The 21719-nt window shown below is 35.3% G+C and overlaps 2 protein-coding genes across 2 annotated transcripts; both read right to left on the bottom strand.

The window, feature by feature from the left end:
- Window positions 1-1409: 1409 nt before the first annotated feature.
- LOC113498797 (dentin sialophosphoprotein-like) lies at window positions 1410-5774 on the bottom strand. Its single transcript, XM_026878942.1, has 5 exons — window positions 5670-5774; window positions 4134-5219; window positions 3642-3704; window positions 3260-3319; window positions 1410-2870 (listed from the first exon to the last, which is right to left on the bottom strand). Exons 1-5 carry the CDS (start codon window positions 5745-5747, stop codon window positions 1410-1412), a joined length of 2748 nt encoding a protein of 915 aa, XP_026734743.1. The 5' UTR covers window positions 5748-5774.
- A 259-nt stretch (window positions 5775-6033) lies between these two features.
- Window positions 6034-20339, bottom strand: LOC113498796. Its single transcript, XM_026878941.1, has 15 exons — window positions 20336-20339; window positions 19756-20100; window positions 19080-19268; window positions 18495-18564; window positions 15138-18204; window positions 11898-12044; window positions 10314-10403; window positions 9649-9678; window positions 9115-9141; window positions 8515-8565; window positions 7863-7907; window positions 7627-7668; window positions 7029-7103; window positions 6233-6349; window positions 6034-6084 (listed from the first exon to the last, which is right to left on the bottom strand). Exons 1-15 carry the CDS (start codon window positions 20337-20339, stop codon window positions 6034-6036), a joined length of 4350 nt encoding a protein of 1449 aa, XP_026734742.1.
- Between the last annotated feature and the right edge of the window lie 1380 nt (window positions 20340-21719).

Below are 21719 nucleotides of genomic sequence, written 5' to 3'. Positions count from 1 at the left end.
CTATGCATATCAGAATTATCAGATAATTACATATTAAAACAGTTGCTGGAATTTAGACCTGCAACTATGTGCATAATAATTCAATCTTTGAAATCCTAGTTCACATAAATACATAGACCTTAGTTTAGTCCTAGCTACCGCATTAGGTTAAGTAACCTGTAATGGTAGATTAGTGTGATAATTAATTAAATCAAGAATGATCCGTATTGTAATTTTAAAATTCTAATAATTAAGAAAGAAACTCTAATTTCTAAAAGATCCCTAATATGATCGAATCTCCACAGAGCTTCAAATAAAAGAAAATCTTACCTAATTGAGGCTACCGAGTGATTGCACGAATAGCCGAGTGGTTGAGCTCACCAAACTACGCTACGCCAAACCCACTGTCCTACTTGTCGCGGGTTTGAACCCCGCGTAGGATAAGCGTTTGAGGAAGAAAAAATGACTCAAGAGTAAAATACTAGCTGTTGCCCGCGACTTCGTCCGCGTGGTTAGAAGATATAAGTTAGGAATTTTTGAACGGAAGCCGTCGAAGATGAATAATTTCCCGTTTTTTCCACATTTTCCATTGTATCTTCGCTCCTATTAGTCGCAGCGTGATGGTATATGGCCTAAAACCTTCCTTGATGAATGGTCTATTCAACACAAAAATATATAATATTTTTTCAATTTGAACCAGTAGTTCTGGAGATTAGCGCGTTCAAACAAACAAACTTCAGCTTTATATATTAGTATAGATTTATTTGCTTAATAACACTAAGTGGTCTATTATAATAAAGTGGTATCCTTTAAGAAGTATACAAGACAAATACCCTTTGTCCTTACTTTTCACTTTTTGTTAATTGGTCGTTCCGGTAATATTGGTTACTTTATTTTGAGGCACGTCCCGGTAAGCTAGGAGGTTGAAATTTTCAGGGTAGCTTCAAACCCGATGAACTTGAATGTTTGTTAGAAAACCCATAACGTAAGGATTAGGAAAATTACTATAAAACGTTGCTGGCTTACAAAAAATATATAACGACATTTAAGTCAAACCAAATAAGAGTTATTAAATGAAGCAACGGTTTACTCGCGCGTATTTATCTTGATTGCCCGACTAGTTTCGGACCCAACAACTCAGCCCAAAGTTCAACTGGCGACCCCGCTGCGTCAGCTCATGATTAAGGACTTCGGTTGGGTCCGAAACTAGTCTGGCACACCCGATAAATACGCGTGAGTGTACCGTTGCATCATTTAACTATGAATCATTCTCAAGATAGTTACTATTAAAATTAATAAGAGTTTGAATAAAACATGACATGCAACGGAGTTTATTATGGTTTTATTTAAAAATAAAACGATTTGATCATTGTGTGTCGGCTTTGCAAACATTCAAGTCACATGCACAAAGACCCCCACTTTAGTTTTGCTTATGAACTACTTTTCTCGGTAGATGTCTCATCCGGTTTCTTTGAAGAAAAGTCTTTATTGACAGATGTCTCTGTTGTACCTTCGTTTCCGGAAGATTCTTTTTTATCTTTCACTTCAACAGTATCTTTTTTGTCTCCAGCATTATCTTTTGAATCCTTATGTTCATCGGAAGCTTTGTCTTGATTTCCTTCCGCTGGTAAACCAGTTCCATTATTCTTTTCGGCGTCATTTTTAATGTCTACGGTAGCATTTTTAGGTGTTTCTACTAAATCAGTAGCATTTCCTGGTTTTATATCTGTTGACGTAGAATTAGACGCTAATGGCGCTGTCTTATTATTTGCCTCGGCATTGCTATCAGCTGTTTTATTTCCAGCTAAATCTTTTTCAGGAGTAACTTTCGTATCATTTCCAGATTCCGTTAAGTTTTTAGCGGGTTCAACAGCTGCTGTTGCATTTTCAGCTTTATTTTCAGTTACATTAGGTTTGCTTGTTGTAGCATCTACTTGAGCAGGGTCCGTGCCTCCTTTTTCTGTGCTAGATTCAACTGTATCTGTTGCATTTTTCTTGTCTTTTTCTGAAGAAACAGTTGTATTTGGAGATTGGGTACCATTTACACTTTCATTGGCTTTACTAGGTTCCGTAGTAGTACTATTAGCATTGCCGTCTGTCTTTTTATCATCCTTTCCTGCGTCAGGTTTACTATCATTAACTGAATTATTACCAGGTTTTTCAGTAGAATTATTAGAAGTTACAGCTTCAGTTGTCACATTATTTAACGTAGCTGAGGGTTTACTAGTGACGTCATTTCCTGCTTTCTCAGTAACATTACCACTGTTACTGCTTTCCGTAGTAACTTCATCTTTATTAGCTTTAATACCTACATCTGTTGTTGTGGCGTCAGGAGTATTAGTATTATTAGTAACAGGTTCAATATTAGCTTCAGTAACTGTTCCTGTATTATCTGTTCCATGATTATGTTCCTCATTAGTATGTTTATCTTCAACTTTATGTCCATGTTCGAAACTAAATATATTAGTACTATTACCATTGACAAGATCTTTTATATGTTTTATAATAGCGTCAAGATTCTTCGATGCGTAGAATACGTAGATATTTGTAACTTTATCGTTGCCTACTGCGTTGCCGTAGATTGTATGAGATTTAACGTTTACTATATCTTTTTTGTTAGTTTCTTTTGCTTTATCTTTCTTTGCGTCTGATTGTTTAGAGTTTTCTGTATCTTTAGCTTTCTTATCTTTAGAATCGTCTAGGCTTGTTACTGGATTCTCCGTTGTATTTGCTTCATTTGTTTTTTCTACAACATTGTTAGCCTTTTCTGGTTCTGTATTGGTCGCTTCATCTTTTTTAGGTTGTATATCTTTATTAACTTCAGATTTATGTTCTTTAAAGTATTTATCAATTTGTGCTTTAATTTCGTCATTCATAAGTTTTTGTGTGCGCTAAAATATAAACAAAGAATCAGGTTTGAATTATTTCATCACAAATAACATGTTTAAGAGCATTTAAAATTAGTATTTTAACATTTTGACTAAGAAAGCAGAGTTGCTCAAATGCAAAAAAAAATACAATATCTAGCACTAAGTGAATAGATAGATAAAAAAGAACATTCTTTTTATGAAAAATCTGTCAAGCAATTTAACAGAACCTAAGAGGCGTATAGTTAGGCGAGCCACTAACAGCTGAAATGACGACCACGACCACTCTGCCAAGAGTGCTCGTTGCACTCTTGGCAGAGTAAGGCTAAGAAGAAGAAGAGGCGTTGGTAAAACAACAACCCTCATATAATGTTATTAACTATATTATTGACTACTGAGTATGTATTTCTTACCTCAATAACTGTTTCTAGATATTTGGCACTCAAGTCGCCCATGAACTTCCAAAATTTGTCCTGTAATTAAATACAAACATCGTGTTAGATTCAATCTAAAAATAAACGACTATCTCTGTAAGGAATTGTAGCCTTGTATCGCGTGGGGTTCCACATACATACAAATCACATGCACAAAGACACCCAGACTCAGGACAAGCATTCGTGGATCACACAAACGCTTGTTCTATACGGGGTCGAACCCGCGACACGTCGTGCTCAGTGGGTTATTAGAATCAGCGACTGCCCCTTCAACGAACCAGTTTTTTTTTCAAATCTAATAAAACGCGTTCTTTCAAAGCGATTAAGCATTTCAAGTTTGTGTAGATCATGTGATACTTACATTATTTATCAGATCTACAATTTGATCGAAGTTTTTATTCTTTCTGCTAGTATCAATGTTGTCCTGAAAAATACACAAAGAAAATAATTTATTTCTAGAAATCATTGTCATTAAATCAAGAAGTGAATTAAAGCGCAATGGTAGTCTGCTTGTAACAATTTTATTATTTCAGGGTTTGGTACCCAAAGTTGAGATAAAGAACTCTATAACTGAGGTTCGTTGTCTGTCGCTCTTTCGTCACCACGCTGGATCTCATGAACCGTGATAGCTAGACAGTTGAAAGTTTCACTGAAGATGATAGCAAAAATAGGCGTGTATATTCATATTTATCACGCCACCGCTTTGTTTTCCTTTTAAGCCTATTGATACGTCACGCTCATTGTCACGAGTCCGATTTGCACTTAACTAGTCTTTAATTATTCAAAGAACAACCTTAGCCACAATATCCAACCTATTCCTAACAATAAATATATCATAACGTCATCTCCTTACCTTATCACTTCCACTACCCTCATTATCTTTAAGTCCATCTACAGGCATTCCAGTAACATTACCAGATTTCTTAGAATCATCACTTGCTTTCTCATCACCCTTATCAGTTGAATTGAGTTTCTTCTCATCATCAATGTTAGTTTCATTTTTATTAGGTTTCTCAGTTGAGCTTGGTGACTTATCATCTAATGTTTTATTCTTATTCAATTCTCCATCTATATTAGGTAGTTTGCTTTTGTTAAACGTAGTAACTTCATCGGGAACACCAAAATTCTTTGAATCTTTACCAGCGTCTGGTGTACTGATATCAGGTTTACTTTTAGGATTATCCGTAGTGTCTTTTAGTGAAGTAAGATCTGTATTAGAGTTTGTAGTTGTATCAACAGGATCGTGTAACCTCTGCGGTACATTCGGATTGGAAGTACCTGGATTCTGTACAACTGGAACATTATTATTAACAATGATAGTATTTCTAATAATGTTAGTGAATAATCCTTCCAAAACACTTATCATATTTGCTTTCTTCGTATCATTATTACCTCCAGCGATGGCATCTTTGTTCCCAACTAAATTTGGATTGTTATCCGGGATAATAACAGATGCGTTGTTTCTAACGAAAATTTTGTGTAAATCACTTAAAATTTGATCGAAATTCTTTTTGATATCATTATTCTGGTCCTTTACTTCAGTATTTCTATTTAGAGGTAATCCAGGACCTTTTTGCTCTCGAGAGTTATGTTTGTTTGGAGGGTTTCCATGGTAACCATGTTCAGATGGAATGTCTTCGCCGCTGTCTTCTCCGGACCAACTGCCACTCTCACCAGATCTGCTCCCACTTTCTCCAGATCTGCTGCCACTTTCCCTGCTTTCACTAGACCAGGATCTACTGTCTTTATCATCTACTTCACCACCATCAAAGTTTTCTTCTTCGCCTGGCTGTCCCTGACCGGTGATCAGAGGTTTTGTTAACTTATTGGCGTACTCATTGTCTTTTTTGATACCTAGATGGTTTAAATTGGGAAAAAAGTTTCCGTTACTTGGTCTTGGAGCTGGTTGGTTGCGTGTTGGGTCTGTAGCCGGATGAGGCTAGAAATAAAAAGAAAAAGAATGAGACTTGAGTAAAATTTTTATCACTTCAATAGTATTAGTAGTAACATAACACAAGCTCTGCTTAATTTGAGACTAGATGGCGTTGTGTGAATATTGTCCAACATTATATTATATTATATTTTATTAGTAGTAGGTATATATACAGCAAACAATAAGAAGAAAAGTGAAATTTAAAAAAGAACAATTGATTCGCATGGTTTATAGAGCTAAGTGGCAAGGAATAATGAACAAATGGGAAAGAAAGAAAGAAAGAAAGAAACATTTATTTGTTAATAATGTTTGAATGTTTTAATATTGTTTGGAATGGAAACTAGCGGCAATTTCCTGCTAATTATCAAGATTCACTGTTTGCAAAACCGCAGCATCGTTCCGCGTGAATCGACGAGCAGTATTAAAGTGCACTAAGTATAATTAAACATAAAGTACCTTTAGGTCAAAGGCTCGGTCGCCACCCTCGTGGAAAACGTGGTAGGGGTCGTTAAAATCCTGAAAGAAAAACTCCATTTAATACGGTAAAACGGGCTGAGTAGAGTTTCGAGGGGTGAATAGAGAATATTGTTTTTTAGGGGGTTACATGAATATTTTCTTACATTAAAATACTTAGACACAGTTACTTTATGACATACTTGTGAGTTTGCGTATAATCTTTATGTTTTTTCTAGTTAAACGTCCAAATTTTAATAAAAGTTCTATTTCTATCCACCCCAAAAAACCCTCTACTCACCACGTTTTACGGTAACTGTATCCTCACAGTCGACGGCTGTTTAAAAAAAAAGTCGCTCAAATCAGTCTAGACGTCCGGGTCAAATCTTTGTGTAATGAGTACGATCATTTGTTGTGTCTGGGTGTATTTTATCTATATTATAACATGTAAGTATTTAGAAATATATAAGTATGTTTATCAGTTGTCTAGTACTCATAATTCGAGCTTTGCTAAGTTTGGGACTAGATGGCGTTGTGTGAAAGTTGTGGAATATTATTTTACTTACGTTCCACAGGCTGCCACTATTGCCAGTATAGCCCATACCAAAAGGCATGAATCCGGGAAATCCGTTGACTTTCATGCCTTGATTCTCATCCTTATTCTGGGTTAAGTTCACATCGCCCTGTAAAATAAATATCATAGTTTTAGGAATATGAACCGATAGAAACACTTAATTAATAGTAGTCTGTAATATAATATACCACAACATCTCTAAATTAGTTGTTAAACTATTAAAAAATCCAACCGGAACGACAAACAAACAAGAAAAGTGAGTGTACTTATGTACATGTGTTAGAAGTTATAATTTTTTTGCGTATGGAGAAAAAAATAACTAAAATGCAGTAGATATTAACGATATTAAAAAGTAAGTAAATAAATAAAAAAAGGTTTTGTTAACGTAAAAATATGACAACATAATAAAATACTAGAATATACTATTTGAACATAGTTATCGAGTTTCATGCCACCTAGAACTAACATCACGATGAAGTATTTTCACTTCCAAAATTTTTCTCCATCGCGCCAAAAGAAGATTGTCTGTGTTTTTTTTTAAAAAAAAAACGTCTCCCGCACTAAGGAATTTAATCCTTGTGTCGCAGGAGTTTCACAAACATACAATTCACACAAAGACACCCAGACTCAGAACAAGCATTCGTGATGATTCGATCGCACAAATGCTTGTCTTGCGGGATCGAAGCCGCGACACGTCGCGCAAAGTTGGTTTGGCGTGAAGTATAACTTCGAAAACGCGGGAAAAATAGCAGAATTGGGGCCCTAAAGTTATGCTATATAATACTTACAATAGCGTTTGGTAAATTAGTGAATGCCGGCTGCTTGTTCATGTAAAGTGTTGACGGCCAATTCGGTAACCCACTCTGTAAAGAATAAGAATAAGAATCATTTATTTGCCATAAACATACATACACACGCAGGTGCATGCATGTAGGATGACATTACATTAGGTATGTGCTTAAAAACATGTTTGCCACTTGTCATGGCATGCAAATATTTGTATGCATAAAAAAAAGAAATAAAGTAAATCAAAAGTGAGTAAGTCAAAAATTCACAAAGAAAACCACGTTGTAAGCTACCTTGTAAAAATATGACATTTGCGCAAATACTCTTGCGCAGCTGTCATATTTGTTAATGTACTTGTTTTAATCAAGCCCATTGTGTCCCACTGCTGGGCAAAGGCCCTCTCCAATACCTTCCACGATTCTCTGTCCTGGGCCACATGAAACAGCTTAATCCCAATTTAGCCTGGCAGGCTTTTTTCCGACGTCTATAATCCCAGTTTTTGAATACAGTGTGGTGTTTGGAATTCGGTCTTAATTAAAATTATTGCCGTTAAACTTATAAAGTGTAACTATTTAATAACATATGAAAGGATATTTTTACCATAATATTGCTTTCTCTTTTCTTCCTCTGAAATGCTGACGTCTGCAATGAAAACAAAGAATTACATTAAAAAATGAAAATACGACGGCTACGTCATAAGCAAATGAGATGTGCAGCCAAAAAAGAATGAGAGGCAAGAGGCAGAGGAGAAAAGTATAAACAGAGGAAGGCCTATGCACAGCTGTGGGTTATTCAAGGCTGATGATAATGATTGTAATTAGAAAGTAAGAACAAACCTCAATTGTAGTATCGCGTTTTCGTCTTTTCGGCGCCTCATTGTCCTGAAACAAAATTGTTCGATATAGGGCCGATTTGTATAATACATTTTTTCTATACAAAAGCTGTTAAAACGTCAAACATATTCGACGGATAAAAGTTATCTGGCGATTGAAAAATCGGCCCTTATAAATACTTATAATAATGGGGAAATAAAATCTAATTTTGATCAACCCTAAAACAAATAGAAGCAGATCCCTATTCTTGATTGGATTATATATCGGTTTTAATTTGCCCCGAGTCCTATCACCACGTTTTAAAGTTATGGTATCGTAATTGTGTGAGTGTGACAGCACGATACACGGTGTAAAGCGGTATCTCTCTTACATACCGACTTTAAGATATTGTGCTAGGGGTAGAAGATTCGATCCCGAGATCGAAAACAGGTCATTTTAGCAGAATTCTGCCTAGGAACTTAGACAGATTTCTCTAGTTTGTTAACTTAAATAAAATTAGTTGTATAAAAATTCCGAAGATCGCGGCATTCATTAAATTTAATTCCGAAAATTTCAGGACAAAAACACAAACATAAAAATCCCAGGATTATCTATAGAAAATCTCGAAATCTCTCCAGCTGGGCTCAGTATAGATTTATTTTAATTTAAATATTACCTTATCACTTGCGCGTTCTAGCGGAAAATTAATATTGCCTTGGTCTGAAACCTGAAGGAGAAGAAAAAGAAAATAACAATAAATTACAATCTTAAATACTACTTATACAAAAAAGACAGACAGAGAGGGTTATGACGAAACAACTTCGTATAATTTAAACAGAGAAGTGACGTCACGCGAAAATTCAAATCACTTTATAGCAATCAATTTATTTTTGTGTACTATTCATAAATCCGTACTGTATCCATACTATCGCTATCCCTACTTAATATTATAAATGCGAAAGTAATATATAATATAATATATTATATAAGTATATATTATAAATGCGAAAGTAACTCTGTCTGTCTGTCTGTTACGCTTTCACGTCTAAACCACTGAACTGATTTTAATGAAATTTGGTACAGAGATAGAGTTAACCTTGAGAAAGAACATAGGATAATTTTTATCCCAGACTTTTGAAGAGTTCTCGTGGAAACGCGATATAACCGACATCGGCGCGGGCGAAAAGCTAGTATCATATATAACGGATATTGAAAAAAAAAATGGCGTCATATCTATTGTACAAATCACAAAGAAAATTATAAAATATAAACTTACCGACATATCACCGTGTCGTATATCAATCTAAAAAAAACAGCAATAATGTAATTGTGACAGGAATAACGAAATATAAAAAAATCTATGCATTAGTTTTATAAATTATTCGACTCTAAGTGTGTCTGTCATTCAGCTCCTCCTAAAAAGCTGAACCGAATTAAATTAAATCTGTTTTTTTAATGCAATGGTCTTCTTAATAGAATCTGAATGGTTAAGATTCATCATTCAGTACGACTGAACGAAGAGTGGAGACTTAGCATAATAAAGAAGGTATTAATAATTTAAAAAAAGTCACATCGATACTTTGCCTGCGTTGGGATCGAATTTAAAACCTAGTGCATAAAAACATTAAAAACCCTGTCAAAAGTTATGAGCCAATACACAATGTTATAAAGTTGAATTAAAACCTAAACTTCTTTAAAAAATGGTTGAAAAAATACCTCTTTTACTTATTAACATGAGTCTTATACTCGCACATATGCACTCCCATACTTTCGTTGATTAAAAAGAAACGTTTTTTTATTTCAAACTCACCTGACCGGTTCCGTCGTTTGGGAGGTCATTCTGCAAATAAAAAACACAAATTATTAAATAGATAAGTATATTGTTTTCCAGAAAATTTTCCAGAATTTTGTCCATTTTCAATATAAAAATTAGCTTACGCGGCGGTAGCGAGCGAGTTCTAGTGAAATCTTTATCAAATAATTATGAATACATACGTATTAAGAAAGTAATCTTACTAATATTATAAACGCGAAAGTTTGTATGTATGGATGTTTGTTCCTCTTTCACCTAAAAACTACTGAACGGATTTAGACGAAACTTGGTACACAGATAGTTTATAACCAGGATTAACACATACGAAACTTTTCATCCATATTTTATGTTTCCGTGTTATCATCTATACTAATATGTAAAGCTGAAGAGTTTGTTTGTTTGAACGCGCTAATCTCAGGAACTACTGGTTCAAATTGAAAAAAATATTTTTTTTGAATAGACATTAATCGAGGAAGGTTTTAGGCTATATAATAGGAGCGAAGATACAATGGAAAATGTGGAAAAACCGGGGCAGGTATAAACTATAACTTATATCTTCTAACCACGCGGACGAAGTCGGGGGCAACAGCTAGTTTTCGATACGTGGCGCACGGGCCTTCTGGCAACATCTAGTACCTATATGTATATTATTATAATTTTACCTTTTTAATTCGGCCATATTGGAATCCAGGACCGTTTGTGAATACTCTTCGAATTTCTTCATAGGTTGGCTGATAGTCAGTCGATGAACCCTGGAAAATAATGTGACTAGTTAAGTTGAATGCAAAATATAGTACAAGTAGATGGTGTAGCGATGGGCTCGCCTGTATCCCCTGTAGTCGCCGATATATTCATGGAAGACTTCGAGGAGACAGCCTTAAAAACAGCTCCTTTCACTCCCAGGTTCTACAAACGGTACGTAGATGATACTTTCACAGTTTTACCATCTAGTCAAGTAAATGCATTTTTAAAACATCTCAACTCCATCAATAACAAAATTCAATTCACTATGGAGTTGGAGGATAATAAATCTCTTGCCTTCTTAGACATATTAGTTAAAAGGAATCCTGATCAGACCATAAGTCACACCGTGTATCGAAAGAAGACCCATACAGATAGGTACTTAAACGGTGAATCTCACCACCACCCTAAACAGTTAGCTACCGTGGGAAAATCTTTGTTTCAGAGAGCACACGGACTCTGTGATGACAGACACCTTGCCGCTGAGCTTCAACACGTCAAGCAAGTACTGCGAGACAACAAGCTCCAAGTTCCACGGCCCCGTCACAGAAACCGAGTGAAGCCAGCCACTGTTGATCGTTTGCCTGCTGTACTACCATATGTCAGAGGAGTCACTGACAAGATTGGTTACATCCTGAAGCGAGCTTCAATTAAAACATACTTCAAGCCGCCCAAGAAGATTAGCCAGTCCTTACCATCTGTCAAGTGTCACATACCTCTACAAGATGCAGGAGTATACAAACTAGATTGTGACTGCGGCCTCTCTTACATCGGTCAAACCAAACGAAGCATAGGGACCCGCGTTAAAGAACACATAGCTGACGTCAAACACCGCCGCTCAACGAAGTCTGCAGTCGCCGAACATGCTGAAGGTTCCAGCCATTATATTAGATTTGACCAACCACAGATCCTCGCTAAAGAATCCAAATTCCTACCTAGGATGTTTCGCGAGGCTATTGAGATTAAAAAACACCCTAATTTCAATAGAGAAGATGGCTGGAAGATATCACCTACTTGGGATCCAATAATAAATAAACTCAAGGCCAAACCCAAGAGCAGCGCTGCAAGACATCAAGACACAGTGAGCTCATACTGCGTAGGTCGGACCACAAATAATTAATTAAAATATGAAGGTAGAACGAGCAACATCTTCTGTCAAGACGAACACCATCTCAGTCTGCCCGTGACCATGATACCTGCAAAGGTTTCGAAACGTCGGGAACTAAAATCTAAAATTAAAACCGCGATAAAATCCGTAAAAGTAGTTTCATTTCAATGCAAAATATAGTGGTATTCTTTGGTAGTCATAGTTTATGCTAGTTCACAGGAGTTACAATGATAGGTTTAAATTGCATTGTCATCGGGTTTGAAGCTACCCTGAAAATTTCAGCCTGCTAGCTTATTGGGAAGTGCCTCAAAATTGAGTTACAAAAATCCAACCGGAACGACAAACAAACAAGAAAAGTGAGTGTATAAAATCGTGGGAATAAAAGTCATTGACTAACCTCCTTCCCGTTTTTCTTCGTATACGGCCTCTCTATAATATGATAGTATATTATCTCTCTTAAAGTCGGCTTTTTCAATTTAGGGCTGGTTATGATTATGGATGATCCATCTTTTTCTTCCTGGATTCTATACACCAGCTCGGAAGGCTGAAACAAGGGATCTTGATATTAAAGCTGTTATCAACGGGCCTGTTGGACTAGTGGTTAGTGGCCCTGACTGCTATGCCACAGGTCGTGCGTTCGATTCCCACCCAGGGATAATGTTTGTGTGATGAGCACGATCATTTGTTCTGTGTCTGAGTGTAATTTATCTATATAATTTAAGTATGTTTTTAGAAATATATAAGTATGTTTTTCAATGATGTAGTACTCATAATAAAACTAAAAAAAATCTGTTAAGTCCGTCAGACAGATATAACAAAAATATTGGATACGTATTTTTTCTTTTATCTCATAAACTAAAAATAAAGGGGTCACAGTGATTTGAAATCTCGTGTGACGTCACTTACTAGTAAGCTTTTTACTAGCAAGTGATGTTTTTGCCCCACTACCATATATTCCATTATTTTGAATGCTTTTAATTTTCCTTAATTTTAAATTACGTGATAAAATTAAAAATATCCATTTATATTTTTCGAAAAACTGGCTAGACAGATTTACATTATTAGATTTAGTTAAATACCCAATTTTTAAGGAAAAAATGTATGAACATTTACACATACCTTTAATTTTGCTGATGGAAGTCCGGTTATCCCGGTAACTCCGAGCCAAAGCACGGAAACACTAAACTGTAAAAAACAATACCATAATTGAACATCATTCAAAATATCTATTGAACTTAGATTTAAAAATATCTTATGAACTAAAATTTTCATATACTTTCGCCAATCTGATTCCATAAAAAAATATCCTGAAAAATCTGCCTGAGCTTATAAATACAACTGAAATACTCTACATAGTAAAGTCGCTATTACACAATTTAGTGAACACTTTTAATTAAATCAGAGCGAATTCCCAAAAAAGAGTTTAAAACCATTTTTATCATCATAATTCCACAACGAAATCGATTTATCTTTTGATAATGAACTTTTACTTATGACCAGATATAACTTTTATATTTGGTCAAGTATACTTTTATGTATTTTAAATGTTTTACTAAGTACACCCTCAAATGTAACGTTTTCTTTCTGGCCAAGATTTGCTGGAAGAAAACCCTTCACTGGGTTAATAAGCTCGCCTTTACGTATTTATATTAATTTAATATTTAAAGAATTCAATAATAATAAATGAATTAATAAGCATTTCAGTTTCATCGCGAAACACACTAAAATAGACAAAATATTATTCTTAAAATCGCCACAGCAAAATTCACGAAAAGCACTCACAAAAAAATTCATTGCGACATTGACACAACGCCACGCCAGACAAAATGATTACAATTATATTAAGAACTACTTTTATATATAACTTAATTATTATTTAATCATTGCCATCAATCATAATCTTAGTTAACTGTTAAACTAATGATTTCATTGACAGTTTTAATTAAATATCTAGTTACCTAATTAACTCATTTGTAATTAATATTCTCAAGAAGTCCGAAATTTGTTGTGCAATTTACTAATAATATAGTAAAAGTCTGTCTTTTATTATACCCAAAGGTTGACTGGTAGATAATGCCTCGCGGCATTAAGTCCGCCTTATGTACCACAATTCTACGTAAAAGATTAAATAAATAAATAAAAGATTTTTTCAATTGTGATACACAATTGAAAAAAATCTTTCCATTGCACCATGTAATAGATTGAATATGGGTTAAATCTTAATTTCTTAACCGCAGTGGTTAAAACTGTGACACATTTGTTTAGTCAATATTTTGAGCGTCCCATAGAAGTCATCCCATATTAAAAACGAAAATTTGTATTTTGATAGTAACTATCGTGAGAATGATTCATTATTAAATGACGCAACGGTTCACTCACGCGTATTTATCGGGGTTGCCCGACTAGTTTCGGACCCAACCGGAGTCCTTATCTGAGCTGACGCGGCGGCGGTATTTAATAATGAAAATTTGTATGTTTGACACCTTTAAACGGTGTGACCTATTTGGTTGAATTTAGGTACGGAGATAGCACTGACAATTGACATCCTGCATTCTATGTAATCTGGATTACAAATTGAAATTTTCGTTGTGAGCTGTCGTGGTGGTAATAATAAAACTTTTTTTTTTGTGTAAGTAGGAGGAGGTCTGTGTCCATCAGTGCTACTGGGCCCCAATTCAATTTACAATAGCCGATGAATGAATGAAATTTGTCTTGAAATGACAATTTTCGTATTCTCATATGCAGTTTTCTACACAACAATAGGAAATTCAGTACGGGATCCAATTATTGTATTGGCAAAATGCTTAAGAGAATAGGAATGATTTCAAATTTAATCCAATTGCCATTCATTCATCTGCCATTGTAAATAGCAGAATCGGGCTCCGATGTATGCTAGTTGCCTCTCCAAAATTATTTATATTTTATAGGGTTATTCATGCGGTTTATTAAAGCATTTTGATGACCATTAGAAATACCGTTACCTATAATTATAGTTACTTTGTACCTATTTAATTATCAAAGTTAATTAAGAACCTATTAATAATTCCCAGTATAAATGACTTGTTAAGTATTTTGGTAACTGGTTTATAAGTTTTTATCATGCAAAAATGTGCAACAGTCGCGTCACTTAGACTTAAATCAACTCTTGAATTTAACTAAAATTAGGTTTATAAATTTCTCCTTTCGCTGTCTTCTCACTATTAACATAATGTCAAAATATAAAAGTATTTTTCAAGGAGTTCTTTTTTAGCGTTTTTATTTATTAAAATTAATGGCATAAAATTTAACCTACACGTATTTAAACTTTTATGAGTAAATTTACTAAATATGCTAAGAGTTCAGAATAAATGAGCGCGCTCATCACACAACCATTTGTCCTGCTTGGGAATCGAACCCACGACCTCTGGTATAGCAGTCAGGGCCACTTACAACTAGACCATCTTTCTTGTCGAACACCCCGTCTCAAACACATTTTTGCAAATTGTACTAGATAAGGAGAAAATAAAACAATGGAAACATTCTAAAATCATTTATTACATGAAAAAATACTTATAAATAAATCCTAACTATGAGCTTTCGCTGTAGCATTCTTACCATTCTCCATATTGTAATCATGTGTTTTCTTAACATCACCTACTTGAATGACTTTGTAATCATTTTCTAGTTCATCTATAAAGAATCTAGTTTGATTTGTCTCTGGAACTTTATGGATGGCTGTGACTTTATCCTTTTCTTCTGATATTGGTATATCTTTGGGGTGTATGGTATTTGTGTGAATGTGACCGTGGTACACGACACTCGCGACAGGCGGTTCTCTCTTATGGGATAAGATTGGCTGCTGGTATGCGTAAACGAAAGGGATGGATATATGCGAGTCGTTTTTCCTTATAACCATATTCTGGTTGAATTGTACCCCTTGGTTCCTCCATTCCTCGGGGAACGTGTTCGCTTCGAATTTGTTGACTTGCTCTGACTTACTCTCTTCTTCCTTCGGTTTTGGTGTTTGCTCTATCTTCTCCGTCAATTTCTTTAGAAACGCCTGTAGAATCTCCGTGTTTCTATCAATTTTCTTCAGTATTTGATCAGTTAAGTTTTCGTTCTTTTCTATCGTTGTTATTATATTGTGTTTTAGTTTCTCTGAGAATGTCTGGGCTTCTGTTGTTGTTGCCATTGTTGTTGTAGTTGGAGGTTCGGTTAACTCTAGTGTGGTTCGCATCTCTTTGAAAGCATCAGCTGTCATTTGATTGATGTTATCTAGTTGGCTTACAATTCCTTTCGCTGGTTTAGCGAGGACAGGAGCTTGTGCTTGAGGGAGTATGTCCATTTCATCAAAGCGATCTGTGCCGTTATCTCCATCAACAAGAAACGATTCAATATTCGATTTCTCTTCGTTCAAACGACTCAGCTGTTCGTTGATATGCCTCGCGTGCTGTTTCAGTAATATTTGCATTTTATCTTGTTGGTCTTTTATTTTCCTTGCTACAACCGTGTCAGGTGGTTTGAAATCTATCATGTCTTTTGATCTGTTGAGTTTAACTACTTTAGATATTTCTGATACATTAACTAACGAAGAATACATAAGTCCATTTTTATGGAATCGTTTGTTTATACTGGTGTGTATTTCTTTGAAGCCCGAGTTAAGACCTGTCAAATTTTTGGGAATAATTTTGACAGTGACCTTGTAGTTTGTTTTCGTTGGGGATGGGGCGAGAGCGTTGACTATTTCTTGCACTTTTGGTGACTTTGACTGGTCAGCTGCTGTTGGGATGGGTGGCGGAGCGCTCGGTGGTTCTGGAGTCGGAATCTCTTCTATCTTTTCCGGTTCCATGTTTGGGCCTATTCTCCCTATCCCAGGGATTTTGCCGAATAGTAAAGCGTTATCCGGTATGTATTCTTCTCGAGATCTTGACACTTCTTCCATGAATATATGTGGATATTTAGCCATTAGTGGATTATGCCTAGATCTACCGTCAAACAATTTTGTGACGTAATTGGCGGGTATTGGCATGTTGTCTTCAGGCTGGTAAGGCACATATTCTGTGTCTTCTTGCTTGTCGTGATCAATTTCTGCCGTTTCTACTTCTTTGACTATCGCTCTGTCAGCGAATACATTTTCGTCGGACACAACAAAAATATTCTCATCGGAGTTTTTTGTTAAATGAGGCATATCCGTTGCTATAATTCTTATTTTGTTAACTTGCCGTTTATTCCTCTTCTTGTTCAAAAATATCCGTTTCGTAGACATCGCTTTTGTATTTAAATACCTGTTTAATTTGATCTTGCTTTTCAAATTTGATATTTTTTTAACGTTGATTGATCTCTTTTTGCGTTGAAATAGATTTGCTAACCCAAATATTTCAGATGGTTTCAGATTTTTCTCGAATACATTTTCGTCGACGATTAAGGGCATATCTTTGACTTGATTCTTGCTTATTTCAATATCCGTGTCAGACTTTTTTGATTCGAATATGTCGCGGTAATTATTGTACGGTAAAAAATTATCATCGAATATTATTTTGTATTCGTTTGAATGGTAATCTCGCTTTTTATTAACAGACCTCCGGACTATGATGTGTTCATTATTAGGTTGGTCTGCATCTTGAGCTTTTTCTTCAATTAGGGGTGCTGCTTCCGTTGTGACAGGATCAGCGGGATCGTAATTCTGATGATAAGTCTTAATAACGTTTTCTAGACCAGTAAATAGTTTCATTGTGTCTGGGTCGGGTGGTTCATCTACGTACTGGTTAAACCCGATAGAAAACCCTGACCCATCAATGTCCTTGATAAAAAACTTCATGTTTCCTATATCGTAATAAGAATTCGTACTGACAGTTTCTTCACTAAGTTCTGTATTTAATGGTTTCTGTAGCCTCTGCGGAATTCCATTAACGTCTAAAACTTTGCTATAATCGAGATCCACTTCACTCATTTCTCCTGAATTTATGGATTTACTTGCAGTTAAAAATGAGGGACCAGAGTAAGATTTTCTCCAGTCATCTCCTGACCTAGTACCAATCAGAGGTGAGCTCTCATGCAATTTAATTGTTTTGGTGATTGGGTTCGACTGTCGTCGTTCAAAATCGTTTATTGGTATAGTATATTTGTTGACTAATACTCGGTCTTTGTGTTCCAATGGATTTTGTGTCCTCTTTCTCACGTGCAATTGTTTTATTTTCTTCTTATTACCATTTGTTTTGCTTATTAACTTTCCATCCATGTCTGAATGTATAGCGTTCTGTATCTTTTCGATCAGACTCCTGATCAGTTTTTTTTTCTTTTCTCCTTTCAATCCTTTGCTGTCAAAGTGGGTTTCAATTTCAACATAGAGTTCGTCGTCCTCAGTCTTCTTTTTTTGTTTAGTTTTTTCCTTTGATGCGTCATCATTATCGTATTTTATCTTGATATGACGTTTCATCCGTTTTGTTTCATATTTCTCGTTAATTTCAGTACTGATTTGCTTGTCTTGCGGGAATCTTTTAAAGTATTCTTCTACGAAGTTTTTCAGGTACGATTTTGGTATTTTCTTGTAATCTGAATCTTCTTTTGTATTTGGTATTTCTATAGTTTTCAGAACTTGTGGTTTGACTGCGTTAGACTTTTGTTTTCTTATTGAGTTAGTTGCATCTGAGTCTGGTGTTGTGAATTTTATTGTCTTTCCGTTGTAAACGAGTTCAATAACGCCTTTTATGTTGTCTTTTTGGTTTCTGAAATGAAAAAGGGCAAAAGTAACGCTGCTGGCAGAGCCGGAGTATATCCTACAAAAAAAACTTTTTGGGGATTTTATCTATGGTCATAAGATCATTTGATCCCACTTTAGGACAAAGACCTTTCTCTTTCACCTTCGGTTGTTTGGTCTTTATCTCTATGATTATTTGAGAATCATCATTCCCCCAAATTTGAAAGTCTCTTTCACCATTTGAATCAAAATATGGACATTTATGGATGTATGTTAAAATGATAAGTTTTAGTTTTCACATATGGTTGAGGTACTTACTTAGATTCTTCTTTGGCTTTATCGCCTATTGAAGTAATATCTATTACTGTTTTGATTATAACATTTGGAGCTGAAAAGCAAATATGAGATTTTTAATACAGTACTTAATAGTCTGGGAATGAATTTGACTAAATCAAGTAACTCGTTAAAAAGAAACGTCACTACCGAACGTTTCCTATGATCAAGGTTGAGAAAGTCGGAATGAATAAGCGCTTTTGGAATATGTTGGCCCAAGAGTGGAATAGGATCTCTAATGCTACTGACACCAACTTAAGATTCTATTAAGAATTGGGAATTTAACTAACACTAATAATACAAATCTGTTTAGTTAGATTTCCAAAAGAATGTTGAACACGTATTTTTATTTTGTCACATTATTAAAAAGCAATTAAGTTGCTGAAGTGCATAGTACTGGGAGCTAGTAAAAAATGTACTGGTAAGTGACGTCACACGAGATTTTCACTGTATCCCCTTCGTTTTCTGTTTACGAGACAATTTGCATAGTAGCATCATCATTATTGAAGATTATAAACTTTAAGAAAGCTGCGGTTAGGAATACTCTTGTTTTTAATATTGCATTCTCACTTTTGATGACTCCAATGTTCTTCCTTGATTCTATTTTAGGCTGTGGCGTGGAAGCTTCGGTTATTTGATGTTGCAGTTCATTGCAATTGACTAGTTCTTCCAAAAACTTGTCTTCTATAGCTGACTTTGTTATACTTGCTTTGTTACCGGTCAGTAAGTTTTCCATTTCATCCATTTTAATATTCTGATCTGTAATTTCAAATAAATCTTTTTACTTATGGCCTTTTTTATAGTTTTTCGAAAAGCCGAAACTAGTCGGGCTACCCCGATAAATACGCGTGAGTAAACCGTTACATCATTTAATAATTACACAATTGTTATTTTTAACGTATACTATACATGTAAAGTTTTATTATATTAAACAAATTCCGATAAAACTATAAACATTCTTGCGAGTATTAACTAAAACTGCAATGAAAAAAACTTAATCCCCAGACAGGACGCAAACCTGCTACTACTGGTGTAAAACCAGGCGCTTTACCACGTCATGGCATTGTTCGTGAGATCAAGTTTATCCATAACATTGTGTCACGTATTTAGTCGTTGAAGTCTGTTCAGTCTTGTGTATGGCAATTAAAACATAGGATCTCTTTCCTGGTAAATAAATCAGTTTTTAACCAGCAAGAACCCGAATAAAGTTCCGAAGAATAGTAATCAGTCAAAATTAAAACCCTACCTTTTTTACCGTCTCGCAAATTAATATTAGACATTAATGTGTGTACACGTTTATATACATCATTCAAATCCATGTGTCCAATGATTCCTTGTAGTAATATATTATGCATTGTCAGATGAAGTAAATCCTCATCATTTTGCGGTTGCTTCGTTCCATCTTCTGCTGTTTTCTCTGTAGTATCAGCATCTGTACCTTTTGCTGGATCTTTATGTGTCTTTATATCTTTTATATTAGCATCTGGTGTGGTTTCTTCTGCGTCTAATTCTTCTAGAAGAGTTGTTAGTCGGTTTGTCAGTATGTTCTTGATTTTCGGATTCTTTATATGGAATAGGAAGTTTTGAGTTTCTGTAATTAGTGAAATGTTTTATTAGTCATAGTCATAATATTAGAGTAAATAAGTTTGTATTCAGATAGGTGAGTTACCACGCCTAAACTATTGGGTGAGACGTATCGCACGTTCAATTCCCTGGTGGGGCGTTTTGTAGTTTCACGAATCTAGGTTTTAAGTCTGAGTATCGTTAGGCATGTGACTTGAATGTTTGAGAAACACGAAAGAACTCGTTTTGAGATAGACGGTCACCCATCTACGGACCCTATTGTGCAGCAGTAGTTTAGCCACGACCTCCTTGGATATATAAGATTCAAAACTATTTGTATCTTTTGCTTCATCAAGTATCTACCGGTCGCTACTCATTCAATGTGAATTAACTTAAAAGTTTTGTGATTGATGGGAACTTTGCCTAGAACTGGGACTAATAAAAGACAGACATTATTATGTTGTCTACATACCAATAGACCGCTTAGTTCTATAAGAATCGTCATTTTCTCCGTAATTAAGGTCATCGTTGTCTGTATTCATATTCGAGAATTCGTCGTTGGCTGTATTTTCATTTATTTGAGCATTCAATTTCTCTGGAAAATTAAAATTCAGTTGGAAATTAAGGCTGATTTCTTAAACATTTATTGATTTATTAATATTTTTGTTTTAGAAATACACCTCTAAATGTGTTTTCAGTAGGCTGACACTGACTTTCGTTGACGTTTTATCTTTTTTTGGTTATACATCAAATTCAATATCAATTAGCTGTCCCGTGATTTGATATTACCTTAGAACTTTAAAATATATTTTCTGGTTCATTTCCATGGGTAGTCCTAAAGTGTCTAGTCGCCATTTAAGGCTTACAAGAAATAGAAAGCATTATGATTTTTGATTCTGAATTTCAGTAGTGGCATGAGTAGGATATATGCGCTATCGACAAACGATGCTGATAGCGAGCGCGGAGGACAAGCATTTGTGTGATCCACGAATACACGTTCTGAGTCTAGGTGTCATGTCATGTCATGACTTGAATGTTTGTGATACCCAACGCGACACAAGGATTAAGTTCCTTAAAGTGAGAGTTGTCTTTCTATAGTAAAAGTTTAGCAACTGGAAATTCATTGTAATGAATGAATTTGAATTTCCATTTATTGAGTTGGATGTGATGGCAAAATATGGAGAATACAAATAGTGTCATTTTATCGACAATTGTAAATTTTCGTAAAGTTTCGCCCAGAACCGTGAATCCACCCCTTGCCAATTTTCAGCAGCTCAGCTTATTTTTTTGTCACCTTGGTTATTAGAAATGAGGTCATCCGGCAGATAACCAGGGTACTATTACCCTGGTTATCTGCCCATTTGGTGGGCTATGTCTATACATACCTTTCCTACTAGCTATCAGTCCATCGATGTCTATGAAGACATTCGTCAGTATTACAGTGAAAGTGAATGCTATCGCCAGCAGAGTTACGCAGAACACCCTGTAGAACATCGCGTCGTAGTCGCATCGTGTCATGTGTGGGGTGGTGCTGCCGGGGTTATACTGAGGACAAAGGTCAAAGGTCAAAGGTCAGAGGTTAGAGGTTAGTTAAAAGTCGTTTATTTAATTAGATGACCTCGAAGCTGGCTATTACCTCGTATAGAG

This window comes from Trichoplusia ni, chromosome 11 (assembly GCF_003590095.1).
Source record: "Trichoplusia ni isolate ovarian cell line Hi5 chromosome 11, tn1, whole genome shotgun sequence".
NCBI classification, from domain to species: domain Eukaryota; kingdom Metazoa; phylum Arthropoda; class Insecta; order Lepidoptera; family Noctuidae; genus Trichoplusia; species Trichoplusia ni.
Note: the sequence above shows the minus strand (reverse complement) of the source record. Positions and strands in the feature narration are given on the sequence as shown.

Bases quoted from the DNA above. Each gene is read 5' to 3' on its own strand.
- LOC113498796 (XM_026878941.1), bottom strand. The intron at 9,679-10,313 runs GTAAAATTATAA...TTTTATTTGCAG, and splicing joins AATATGGCCGAATTAAAAAG to AATGACCTCCCAAACGACGG. The intron at 9,142-9,648 runs GTGAGTTTGAAA...TGTTTTTTTTAG, and splicing joins CAAACGACGGAACCGGTCAG to ATTGATATACGACACGGTGA.
- LOC113498797 (XM_026878942.1), bottom strand. From the start codon at position 5,747: ATGGAGTTTTTCTTTCAGGATTTTAACGACCCCTACCACGTTTTCCAC. The intron at 5,220-5,669 runs GTACTTTATGTT...TTTTATTTCTAG, and splicing joins ACCGAGCCTTTGACCTAAAG to CCTCATCCGGCTACAGACCC. The intron at 3,320-3,641 runs GTAAGTATCACA...ATTTAATTACAG, and splicing joins TTGTAGATCTGATAAATAAT to GACAAATTTTGGAAGTTCAT.